The 13,019-nt window shown below is 52.1% G+C and overlaps 1 protein-coding gene across 1 annotated transcript in view; it reads right to left on the reverse strand.

Moving 5' to 3' along the window:
• LOC135809010 (synaptonemal complex protein 1-like) overlaps nt 1-13,019 on the reverse strand; it is an 86,507-nt gene that overhangs the window by 39,787 nt on the left and 33,701 nt on the right. Inside the window, exons 6-13 of the mRNA XM_065322266.1 lie at nt 12,103-12,161; nt 11,006-11,075; nt 5,250-5,323; nt 4,775-4,883; nt 3,942-4,036; nt 3,513-3,697; nt 3,170-3,237; nt 2,950-3,011 (exon numbers count right to left, since the gene is read on the reverse strand). Coding sequence (XP_065178338.1) covers nt 2,950-3,011; nt 3,170-3,237; nt 3,513-3,697; nt 3,942-4,036; nt 4,775-4,883; nt 5,250-5,323; nt 11,006-11,075; nt 12,103-12,161 — 722 coding nt within the window. The remainder of the gene's footprint in view (nt 1-2,949; nt 3,012-3,169; nt 3,238-3,512; nt 3,698-3,941; nt 4,037-4,774; nt 4,884-5,249; nt 5,324-11,005; nt 11,076-12,102; nt 12,162-13,019) is intronic.

The following is a 13,019-nucleotide window of genomic DNA, read 5'->3' on the forward strand; positions in this document are numbered from 1 at the left end:
ACGGGTGAAGCAGCTGTAGAAGGGGCTTGTGGTCGGTGTGGACCGTGAAGCCGGGGTCGCCGCTGAGGAAATGGGAGAAGCGCAAGCAGCCGTACTTCACACCGAGGGCTTCGCGTTCCGTTTGCGAATAACGCTGCTCAGTGGGGGTCAGGCTGCGGCTTGCGAATGCGACTGGTTTCAGCTCGGAGTGATCCTGGACGACTGCTTCAGGAGACTGGCAGAGGATGGCGCCAAGGCCAACGGGTGAGGCATCGACGTAAAGGTGAGTGTGTTTGGTACGGTCGAAGTAGGCGAGGGCCCGATCAGCTGCTATGTCGGCTTTGATGGCATCGAATGCTGCCTGAGCCTCGGGTGACCAATCCCACTGCTGACCCTTGCCAAGGAGTTTCCGCAGGGGTGCCGTCTTGGTGGCCATGTCGGGGATGTAATGGCGCATGAATGTCGCCAAACCCAGGAAACTCTTGATATCGGAAGCTGACTTGGGTGTGGCGAAAACAGCAATGCTCTCTTTGTGGTGTGGTGCAGCCTGAGTGCCCCGGCGACTGTAGATAGTCGACATGAAGGCCAGGCGGGTTTGGCGAAACTGGCACTTCGCCAGGTTGAGGGTAACATTGTGGGCACGTAGGCGTTGCAGGCAGGCGTGCAGGCGCTCATCGTGGACTTGGGCCGTCTCGCCGTAGATGAATATATTGTCGTGCACGCTGCGAACACCTGGGAGACCCGCGAGGACACGGTCCATGGTCCGCTGGAGGATCTCAGACGCTGAAGCCAACCCCATGGCGAGTCGCTTGCACCGCATTAGGCCGAGGGGCGTGTGGAACACGGTGAAAAGACGGGATGACTCGGCCAGTGAGATCTGGTGGAAGGCCTTGTTCATATCCAACTCGGTGAACACGGTGGCCCCTGGCATGTCGGAAGTAATCTCCTCGAGCGTGGGGATGGGATGGCGTTCCCGTGCCGCAACGGCATTGACATCACGGAAATCCTGCGTGAGGCGCACTTTGCCCTTGCGCTTCGGCACGACCACCATTCGGGCAACCCATGGGGTGGGGCCAGTGGCAGGCTCGATGACATCCAATGCGAGCTGCTCATGGAGCTCAGCGAGTGCGTCCTCCTGGAGGTGGACAGCCACTTTGGATGGTGCGTGAGCGACAGGGCGGGCGTTGCCATCTACGTAGATATGGGCTTCTACGTCGTTGATGCAGCCGAGGCCCTGGAAGCGGTCGTGGTACTCAGCAAGGTCGTCTGGCAGTTGCGGACTTTCGATGCTGTGGACCAGCTGGATGAGGCCAAAATGCATGGCGGTCTCGCGGCCAACGATAGCAGCGGTACGTGGCGCGTGTGCGACAACGAGGAATGTTGCCATCGAACTCATGGTAGCGGAGGAAACACAGAGGGTGATGCTACCCAGAAGAGGAAGAGGTGAAGTTGAGCCGTAAGCAAAGATTTGCACATCCGTTTGCTGAAGTGCTGCACCAGGGGCAACCTTTGCCAGGTCATCAGTATTGATGATATTGTGACTGGCACCACTATCAACCAAGACAGTCAGGGGTATGCCGTTGACGTGCACGGTGCGCCGAGCATCCTCACGGCAGGGTGCCGTAGATGGGCGAGGCGGAGAGTCGGTAGAAAACAGCTCTGCGCCAATCTCTAAAGAATGAATGGCATGGTGGCCGCTGTTGACAGCGTGCTGGTCAGAGTGTTGGTGGGGACGGCGTTCCCTGAACGTGCGGGCCTGGATGGCGGAGTCCGAGGCGCGGCATGCCGCAGCGAAATGGTTTGGCTTGCCACAGCGGCTACAGAACTGGCCCTTGGCAGCGTCACATGTGGCATGGCCTGGCTTTCCACACCGGTAGCAGGTCAGACCGGATGAGGTAGACTGTGGACACTGGGCTTGGGGCTGGCGTGCAGCTGCGTAGCTGTGGCGCTGTGACCCTGAGAGGGCATCCACATGGGCAGGCTGGGGTGCTGCTGACGCCAGGGAAGCGACGTGGGCGTCCTGCTGTGAAGCCACTGAAGAGCCCAGAGAGGCGTCCTTGATGGCGAGTACATGGGTGATGCTGGCCTCATACGCGCGGGCTGCTTTCAGAGCTTCGTCGGAGTCGAGGCCATCGATCTCCAGCAATTTTCGCCGAAGGGCGTCGGACTTGCAGCCGATGATCAGCTGGTCCAAGACAGCCAATTTCTCCGCGGCTGTATCCGGGAAGCCGCTGCGTTTCACGTGGTCGCCCAAACGACAACAGAAACCCTCCATAGTCTCGTTCGGCTGTTGACGAAGCTGACGGAAATTGAACCTGAGGAGCGTTTTGTTTTGGTGTTTATCGAACTCGTCCTGCAATGCTTTGGCGAGGTCGTCGAATGTTGCCCCTGTGTTGCTGAGAGTGGGCACGAGTTGCTGGATGTCGTCTCCTCCCAGGTACTGGAGTAGCCCACGCTGTTGGTCGTCATCGCCAATTTTGGACGCAGCAAGATAAAGTTTGAAACTCCGTGTCCAGGCGGGCCAACGCGTGGCGGCATCGTAGAGGGAGACATAAATAGGAAAAGGTCCAGGGGGCGGAATGGCGGGTGGTCGGTCACCCATGCTCGCCGCGGAGGAACGAAATAGCTCGCAGCGCCAATGTAGTATTGTTTCTTCTTCAGTCCAAAAACAACAAGAGTCCAGAGTCAAACCATGCACAGCAACTAAAAGCCGCGAAGTCCGTTTCATGCGCGCGCGCGGGAAACGGCACATGCTACATGCATAACATCACGATGTACTACTACTACTACATGCATCATGAATGTCTGGAGTGGCCAAGGAATGCCACAGCGCGTAGGAACACGTGAACACTACAACGGGCTTCTCCCGCCCACTAACGTAAAGTTGCACAACTTTACGTAGTGCGGAACCTCTCTAACCTGGGTACAAAAAGAAAAAGGAAAAAAGAAAATAAAGCGATTGACCCCTACCTTTTCCTCCGCAGCTTGGCAAAGCTCTTCTCGCAAAGAGGAATTCATCTTCTCAATAGAATCTAGGCATAACACATTCAACGCCACCGGATAGAAGGAACTTCTAATGGTGAGAACAAGTAAACCTCATAGCTAATGACACGCACCTGTGAGTTAGGGCCTGAAGTAGCGCATCAAAAAAAAAAAGTGCGCACTATACTCCGGCAAATACGGTACATACCTTTTTCGCTCAGTAAGCCGTCGACTTTTCTTTGCTCAGCCTCTAAATCACCAAGGAGAAGGAGTGCCCTAAAATTGAACAGACAAGTGCAAAATTAACAAACATCAGAAGTACAAAGCTGTCTCAAGCATGACTATGATGGCACCTTCTTGATCCTCATGATGACCGAACTGCATATTTGCACACTTGCCTGTCAAACAACAGACTCATACAGTACATGTTGCTTATGAAAATCTACACATACCGGTATGCAACTGGGCAATTCAGCCACCTTCGCCACTACTTTGTCACGGGGTGCTACATGTACATAAATTGCAACAGCTTACTCGGATCAACAACCCACCTCTTCTCTTCTTTCTCCAGCTCAGATTTGATTTCACACAGCTCATTGCGGGCACTCTCCAAGTCATTCGTAAGCCGCTGTGTCTCACTGGAGGACTGCTCCAGTTGTAACTTTTGCTCTTTTTCCAACTCTGCTATGTTACTCTGGAGTAAGTGTGTACGGTCCGTAAGTTGCTGGATCATATTCTGCCAAGAACACAAACAACAGCAATAACCTCAGGTAATGATATACTGTAAGCACAGTCATTTATGTCGACCCTGTCAAAAATTCAGTGGGATATAGTTGAGCATATCTAACCCTTTGCTTAACCAGTTGTATACATGCACGTATACATGCACCTAGTCAGACAACCTTTAGGTCACGCAGCGATTAGCAATATCCATAAGCTCCTGAAAAGGGGATTTCAAGGCACCCATAACACACTGGTACCTGAGAAGCTTCAAGTCGTGCCGCCAGGGATTCAATCTGCACTGATTGAGATTCTGATACACTCTCAGAGTGACGTAACTTGTCACATATTGCACCTAAAACACAGATGCATGCACACATGTGGACATATACATGCAAACACAGAGCACACATTATCTGCTTTTGTTATCTCGTTATAACAGTCTTAGTGTGTATGATGATTCTTATTTCTCTATAGTGTGTCGTGCCCGTTATGTCCAGCAGTTGAAAGTCCGTGAGGCTGTCTGTATACGTATGCATGAGTCGGTTTGTGTAAGCAGAAAGACCACGCTGTTGCACTCAATTGGTTATGTACAATTGTCACCATATGCGCTACCTTTCCTGTAGTTGCAGTGCACTTGTAGCAACATGTACATGTCATTTGTAGGCTTGTAGCACTATCTTATTGTTGTAGTTATTACTTAACCCTAGTTTCACTTGCAGGTGATCCTTAGTTCCATAATATTCCACGGATGATCGCACATGTTTGATGATGACATCAAACTGATCTAATACGCATGTGGGCTGCACGTCCCTGCCGGCATTGAGAGGAATAATCCTGTCGTGTGAGGAAAGTTTCCGCTGCACCAAGGGCGCCCAGGAATGACAGGCTTTACTGTTGTTGTGCGCTGATTGCAATGTACGCCAGTGATCAGTCAACGCATTTCAAGCAAAATACTTTGGATGCGACTGAAAAAGATGAACAGCAATCGAAGTACATTGTACCCATGTAATATAAGCTGTTTTTGATATCAGTCTTCTAATAAAATATAAAGGTAAAAAAGAAAATCATGACAATGAGGACACATGTTTACCTTTCTCATCCTCGAGTGCCTGCTTTGCTCTTTCCATCTCTTCCAGCTGCTGACTAAGCAAAGTTATCTTCTCTGACGATTGACCAGCAGAAATTTGAAGTGCACCTTGCTGTCAAGCAGTTAAACGCAGGTGCACGCATGCACACACGCACACACAAGTGCAAATTCAAGCATCCATCTGCACATGATGCTACTAGACTGATATCTCTCGTTTTGCCCTTCCCATGCCATAACACTATACGCTTTAACCAGATCCAGCTGTCTGTCTGTCTATCTGTCTATCTGCCTGTTTACGTGTACTGTTGAACATAGTAAGGAAGGGAACACAACCAAGAGCTCTTTGTGCAACCCGTGCCGCAAAGTTTGGATTCATACGCATAGCTCAGCATCATCTATTATGCACATGGCATTTCTGCAGTAAGCTTCTTACAGGATGCGAGGGATTTGCCCTCCAACTGCAGCTGTTACTACATACCTCTTTCCTCAATGTCTCTATCTGAGCCTGCAAGGTGTTCTTGGCTGCTGTGAGATTTGCCTTCTCTTCCTCATCTGTTCACCGGGATACGAAGACAACAGCAACGGAAACATCAACGAGAAACCCACTCCATCATCAAATGCAACAATACAATACAAGACTTGGCTTGCTAGGCGCTCAGCGCTCAGAGAGTACACATGCCGAATACAACACTCTACAGAAGCAGTGCCTCTGAAACAGCTAAAGGCAATGAACGTATAGCACCTACCAAGAACTCTACCCAGCTCCAGATTACTCTGGCACTGCAGCGAAGGCATGGAGCTGAACGGCAACCAACACAATGACTAAACTGGTTTAAAAACTTGAACAGTTTTTCTATTTCGCCCAGTAAGCTTGGTCCTGGTCAAGAGTACAATGTACATAACCCAAGCGTGTGCAACTCTGATCTCTGAGCTATGGGTGCTCTGTGCGGTGCGCTACCTTCATTACGGGGTGAAATGACGATCAAGCTGCCTGGATTTGAGTTTTTCTACGGTTTAGCCGCAACGACTTCATGCACAATACGGTAAGTTCAAAAGCAGTGCCTGTGCTTCACGCATCATGTACAAAGCCATCCGGAGTCTCCTAGAAAAGCGGGCTTGGAAGCAGGAGACCGTAGCAAATCAGTAATGATGCAGTGGCTCGAAGTTTGTGGCTACGTGATGCGGGCAGCGCTTGGCGCCAGAGTTGCATACTCTTGAGGTTACGTACGAGTACACTTTCCCTGGTGCATAGTCCAGTGTCAGTGACTCTTCTTTCAACTCCTCCTCCTCCGCTCTCGCCCTGCTATTATTATTTTGTTTTGATCAACCTTTCCGTCACACTAGCTTGGGACTCCTGAACTTTAATGCAAGTTTTGCGTAGCTAAAGTATGTTAACGCGGTGACGTAATGTTTTCACTGTATGCTGATGTCTATCACGCGCGTGTTCGCGCCAGGTCACGGATGCGCCGTTGTGCGCATGCGCAAACTCTCTCAGCAGCTCGCTTTGCATACGTACACCCTTCAGCAGCCTTCGTGCCTGGCTCTCTTTGTTAGTTGCATTGGCTCGCATGACTCTTGCTCCGTGTTTTCAAACTCCGGAGTTCTTCAGTTCTGTTCAGACTTCCTGGTACAAGGTGACATCGTCGTTTCGGTCTCTTGTTGCCTAGTTGTGGTGTCCAGTCCCTGGGCGGGCTGGAATTCTGAGTGCCGTATCCGCGGAGTGGTTTACTCAAATTTTCTCAAATTTTCCCACACTGAGGCAAGAGATGTCGCGCAGGTCCGCCAGGTCATCTTCTAGCCCCTACGCTAGAGCAACATCCTCCTCTGCTCCTGGAACCACCCAGGCCGGAGCCCCGGCCCAGAACCTCGCGCCGCCTCGTGCTCCTCGTGCTCCGGCTCTACCTGGCCAAGTGCCTCCGTCTCAGTCAATGCCGGCCGGCCAACCACCCCAGCCCACGCTGGCGAGCCAGATCTCCGCCGCCGTGGCTGTTGCTATTCAGCCTCTGGCCGACAAGGTTACCCTGCTGGAGCAGGTTGGCGTGGCCCAACTCGCCGGCCCAGGAACTGGCGTAAACTCGGGACTCGCTCATGTTCCGACGTTCAGCGGGGCCTCGCTTTGTGCTGCCGGATCAATCGCCACTGCAGCGCCGGTTTTACCAGTATCAGTACCGGCTGCCGGCCACCCGCCACAACAGTGGCCGTCATCTGGAGACCTCCCGGTGGTGCCGCCTCGCCTTCGAGACCGGATTGTGCGAGGTGAGTTCACAGAATTAAGCGATTTGCTGCCTGAATCCCTGGGTTTCGAGGGGATCATGATGTGATGCAACTCGACGTGGGCGGAGGCCGATCTGTGCAGCTCGTCCCCAAATCTTCCCACCGGCAACCCGCCAAACGACACATCTATGATCTTGCCACATAGGTGGAAGCGTTCACCACATACTCGAGGGTGCTGGCCGACGCCTCACCACAGCTGGCAGGTGATCTCTGGGCGTATCAGGCCATCATTGTCGATGCCAACGTCCGGTTCCACAATGATGCCTGGCTGTCCTACGACCGCAAATTCCGTATGGCCAAGGCGTCCCTCCCTCACCGCTATTCCTGGTCCGTCATTGACCCAAACCTGTGGCAGTCTTGTCTCACGGGCCGTGAGCGGCCTCCGTGCCAGCGTTGCTCCATGGTCCATCCAAGTCAGCCCAGCAGCTGCCCCTTTCGTGGGGGGGGGGGGGGGGCTCCCAGCCCCAACAGCGCCTACTGGGAGCCAGTTCTCGCACCAGCCTCGCTTTGACGGCAAAGCCATCTGTCGTAATTTCAACTTCGGCAGCTGCTTGCTATCCCCCTGCTCCAGAGCACACGTCTGCATGCAGTGCCGCGGCCGTCACCCCGCACGCCAATGCTCCAAGTCTGGTGACTCGACCAAGAAATAACTCTCACCCCAGTGGTGACGCTGCTTTACAGGTGCCCACTAGCACGCCTGTTCATGTTCAGCGCTTTATCAATCTTCTCTCTCCTCATCCAAATGCAGTATTTCGCTCTTATGTTTCACAAGGCATGCAGTATGGCTTTCGTATTGGCAGCTCTCGCCCCATTGCATCTTCTGTTATGTCTCCTAATCACCCTTCGGCTTGTGCTTGCCCTGCTGAGGTTACTACTCATCTGCTTACCTGTTGTGACCGCGGAGAAACTGCGGGCCCATTTGCATCTCCGCCATTCCCTCACATGCATATTTCTGGTTTGGGTGCTATCCCGAAGTCTAATGGCAAACTGCGTATCATCCACGACCTCTCGTCCCCTGCCGGCTTGAGTGTGAATGACGGTATATCTCGGGATGAATTCAGCCTGCAGTACGAAACTGTCGATACAGCTATCTCTCTGATCATGCAGGCAGGGCGTGGCGCTCTTTTGACGAAGGTCGACATCAGGAATGCATTCCGTCTCTGTCCTGTTGCCCCCTGTGACTGGCCCTATCTGGGCATCTTCTGGCAGGGACAATTCTATCATGACAAAGTGCTACCATTTGGATTGCGTTCTGCACCATACATATTCGATAAATTCGCCACAGCAGTCCAGTTTATTCTCGAGGATGCATGCCACCTAAGCCAATTACTCCACTACCTGGACGACTTTCTGAACGTTAGTCCGCCCCACCTGCCCGTTGCGGAACATCATCGCTCACTTATCTTAGACATGCTCCGCTATTTGCAGATACCGGTGGCCTCTGAGAAAGTCGAAGGCCCATCCACATGTCTCACCTTCCTCGGCCTGGAGCTGGATTCGCTGACGTTTGAGATCCGGTTACCGTCCGCCAAACATGGGGCGTATCTCGGCAAAGTCAACGGCCTCCTTCAATCAGGCATGGCGTCCCGGCGCGAACTCGCCTCCGTGTTGGGCAATCTCTCGTTCGCGGCCCGGGCTATTCCTGCCGGTCGTACCTTCCTGAGGCGCCTGTACGACCTTGACCGTGCAACAAGCAACCTTCCAAAGCACAAGGTTCTCACCCTGTCAGCCGGAGCAGTGAACGACCTCAAATGGTGGCAGCGTACCCTATCAGTCTGGCCAGGGAAGTCGTTCTTCCTCCTGGACAAATGGACAAAGGCGCCCAACTTGCAATTGCAGACTGATGCCAGCGGTAACCAGGGCTATGGAGCGTACTTCCAGGGACGATGGATCCGTGGAGCATGGTTGCCCCACCAGCGTTCAGAGTCCATACAGTATAAAGAACTGTACGCTATTGTCATCGCAACCAGTACATGGGCGTCAGAGTGGAAGTCCCTCCGTATTGAGTTTCAGTGCGACAACTCAGCTGTTGTAGACTGCATCAAATCCGGCACCAGCAGATCGCCACCCATGATGTCTCTAGTTAGGTGTCTGTATCACCTTTGCGTTGCTCACGATTGCCTGATATCAGCAGTGCACATCCCTGGTGTTACTAATACCATTGCCGATGCTCTTTCCCGGAATCTGTTGCAGGAATTCCGCTGCCTGGCACCCACGGCACAGCTCCATCCGGACATGCCGATCTTGCCCACACCGGACTGACCGAAGACGTGGCCAGGCTGGCGTCCCTGGCAATAGCACCGTCATCCAGGAGGACATACTCAGCTTCAGAGCGGCGGTACCTGGATTTCTGTCAGCAGCATGGCGTCGTGGCCCTGCCTGGAAGCGACGTTACGCTGTGCTACTACGCAGCCCTCCTCATGCGCACACTGCAGCCGGCCTCGGTTCGCACATATATGTCAGCCATCCGGAACTTACACGTCGAAATGGGCCTCGAGTACCCGAATCAGCCAACGTCCCTGCTGTCACGAGTGTTAAGAGGCACAGCCCGTTCGTCGGGACCTGGCCGCCCTCGTTTGCCTATCACAACACCCATCCTCCGGCAACTCTGCCAATGCCTCCAAGTTTCCTCCATGCGGCACCCAGTTGACCAGGCAATGCTGCAGTGCGCCTTCACCCTGGCCTTTTATGGCTTCCTGCGCTGTGGTGAGCTCACCTCGTTGACGTTTGGCAACGTGGCCCTGGACCAACAATCATTTCGTATCACCATCACGCTGCTGCAATCAAAGATGGACCCGGACGGTAGAGGCGTGGTAGTCCACGTGGGCGGCTGTACCGATGTCATCAGCTGTCCTGTTACGGCGATGGTGCGGTACCTGACGGCAGTGTCGGCGGAATCCCAATCTCCTAGAGATCAGCTGCTCGTCTACCACAATGGCCAGCCTCTGACACGAGCGGACGTCACGAGGGAGGTGCGGACCCTCCTACCGCTTTGCGGGATTACAGATCCGTCCAGCTATGCCAGCCACTCATTCCGGATCGGAGCAGCCACGTCTGCAGCTATCGCAGGCGTACCAGAGCACGTGATCCGCCATATGGGGCAATGGCGCAGCGACGCCGTGCTGCGCTATATCCGTGTTGAGCCATCCGAGGTGCGGCTAGTATCAGAGAAGCTAGCCACAGTGAGTGACTGACCAGTAGCGCTGCACCTTGACGAATGTCTCCTCCGGTATACATACCAACTCTCAGTACCGCTATCGGTACCTAGATTTCTTGACTGCTAGCAGCTCCTGCTATACTCCTCGTTCAATGCTCACGTTATTTCTGAGCACTGACTTATTTGGTTGGCCCACCAGGGTAACTAGCTCGGGCACTGAACTCTCAGTAGCTGGCAGCATTCTCTCTACTCTCCCGAATCACTCTATTCGGTTACTGCCCTTGGCAGGTCAGCCGCCATTTCGGTCTCACTCTCGGTCCCCGCCTCTGTCGGGTCGGCCGCCTCCATGGTTACACACTGCCAGCTCCTTCGCCCAGTACCCTGTGGTGCCAACCAACTACTGCTGTGTCTGTGTGTGGGTCGTGTATGCCTCCGCGTACGGAGCATGCGTTAATTTACCCACGGAGCTCACTTGATTCCTCTTAATCTACACAGATCTACATGAAACCATATCGAGTTTACAAATCAAGTGTGTGAAGCGTAAATTCGCAATTCACCAGTTGAAATCGCTGCGAGGGTCGCAGCTAAACAACCATGGAGAAAAAAACATGCTTTTGTCTTTGCAATGACACAAGTCAGGTGCTTCTGGCTGATTACTGTTGACCATTAGTCTACGTTGAAGTCATGCAGCACTGTCTTTGTTGCTGTGAGTTCTGCAGTGCCCGCGTATTTATGAGGTGTGTAGTGGTGACCACAGGGTTAGAACATCTACCCGCAAATTGCACTAATAACAGTTAGCTTACGTTGTTTTATTGTGTTCTCATGTTCGACGGTACATTGCAGCTCAAGCTGATGGAATTGTGTTACCAGATCCTGTAAAAATAATGACAAGAATACAGAATGAAATGATTGAGAATGAAGTTGAAAGACACCACTGCAGCTGTACTTATGGTTGATAAATATGGTGGTAGAGACTAGTGTTGAAACGAGCGTATCTATAACAACCGAGCGATCTGTTCCACTAACGAGCAAGCTATCGAGCGAGCTAACGAGTTTCAATGATGTGGCAAATATGATTTTTTGAATACTTTTTTTTCTAAGTTCGATTTTTTTCAGCTGGTTCAAATCATCACCGCCGGCATTTGGGGTTGCTGCTGCTTCACTTCGGACTGCTGTTTGGTGTCGAGATGTCCTTTCAGCGCCGTCGTCGAGCAGCCGTTGTAAGAATAGACCGTTTTGCAAAGATTGCAAGTAGCCCTGGTCTTCGCTGCATCGCGGGAGAAAACTTCCAAACGAACTGACCGTAACTATTTTACTTTCACTCGAATGGAGAGGTGACCGAAGCATATCCTGCGACAGGTCAGCAGATGCGGAACAAGACGTCAGTAGAGTCCACCAAAGCTGCAACGACAACTGAAACAACTCAAGTGTCGTGCAGGCATACAGTCACCTGTAACTGCGAGTGATTTTCACTTTGCGCGGGACTGGACTCTCGATCGACCAGGGAGTCGTAAAATATTTTACGACTCCCCGGTCGACATGTACTGCCATGTGTACGGAGTACGGTGTATGGTGTTCGTTAGTGCAAACGAGCTGGCCGCACAAACGAGCCGAGTTTCTGGCGAGCGAGCTAACGAGTATCCGGTGAGATCGTTTCAACACTAGTAGAGGCACACCTGGCAATATGGTGGTAAAGAGTAAATACACGCCTGCCCACACACGCTCTCTAGGCTGCAAAGTTCTGGCACAGAGCTCTCCTTCTCACCACCACCACCATCAGTTCACACACCACGTTGCTCTGCCATTACTCATCTTTGCATCAGCAAGGTTCAAACATTTCCGTTACAAAGGTCTCATAAGTATTACATTATCATCAAAACAGCCACCTGCATTCACTTACTTGCATCTTATCAACCTGTGCCTGGTGACGAGATTTCAGTTCTGAGCGGTCTGTTTCACCTGTACACATAAACATGGCCGCCACTAGGGTCAAACATATATTAGTACATGTTTGCATTAGTGATTGTGATGTTTATGGCCTCCGTACACATTATGTTGGTCGCACATGGTATCTGTTATGTTTGACCTTTTGCACCTGTTGTCAGGCGTTTGCTCTATATCAGGTTGTTGTTCTTCTTCATGTCGTTCTTAATTACTAGTACACTTGTAAATATACCAAGAGTATATCAGCCCCCCAAAAGTGTGCAACTCCTGATACCCTTTCTATGGGGTTCGCCAAAGGCGAAAACTCACATCACGTGGTGTATTGTCCCAGTTGTACGTTTCCAGCCCGTTTTTACTTTTTAGCGAGCAGCGCAGTAATAAAAAAAGACTCTCTAACAGAAACTCAGTGCGCGTATGCAACTTGCCAGCAAGATCACGGCAGATACTCGGATTGCGCGCCGTGACGCTATCCTTAGTTGTATGCAGTACAAAACGTACCTGAGACACGCGATGTGAGTTTCCGCCGTCGGAGACCCCATATGCAGAGTTACACACTCTTGGGAGCTTATTTACTCTTGAATATACCAGTCTGTTATCTTGTACTTAAATGGAGGGAGATAAGGATTGTCTCCCGTCCTTTGATACCTCTGGCCTGCCATCTCAGGTTGCCATCCGTTGGCAAAAATTGGTTTGGAGTTTCGAGTGTTATAAAAAGGGAGAAGACACAACCAGAAAGGGGAGGTGCAATGGTGTTGCCGAGCCTGCTGTCCAGATAGTGAAAGATGGCATTGCAAAGATGCCTGGTTCAGATTTGGAATCCCGGGTGTCACGCTTTCTGTTCAACTACCGTCAAAACGCTCAGTCAACTACCGG

Source organism: Sycon ciliatum, chromosome 2 (assembly GCF_964019385.1).
Source record: "Sycon ciliatum chromosome 2, ocSycCili1.1, whole genome shotgun sequence".
NCBI classification, from domain to species: domain Eukaryota; kingdom Metazoa; phylum Porifera; class Calcarea; order Leucosolenida; family Sycettidae; genus Sycon; species Sycon ciliatum.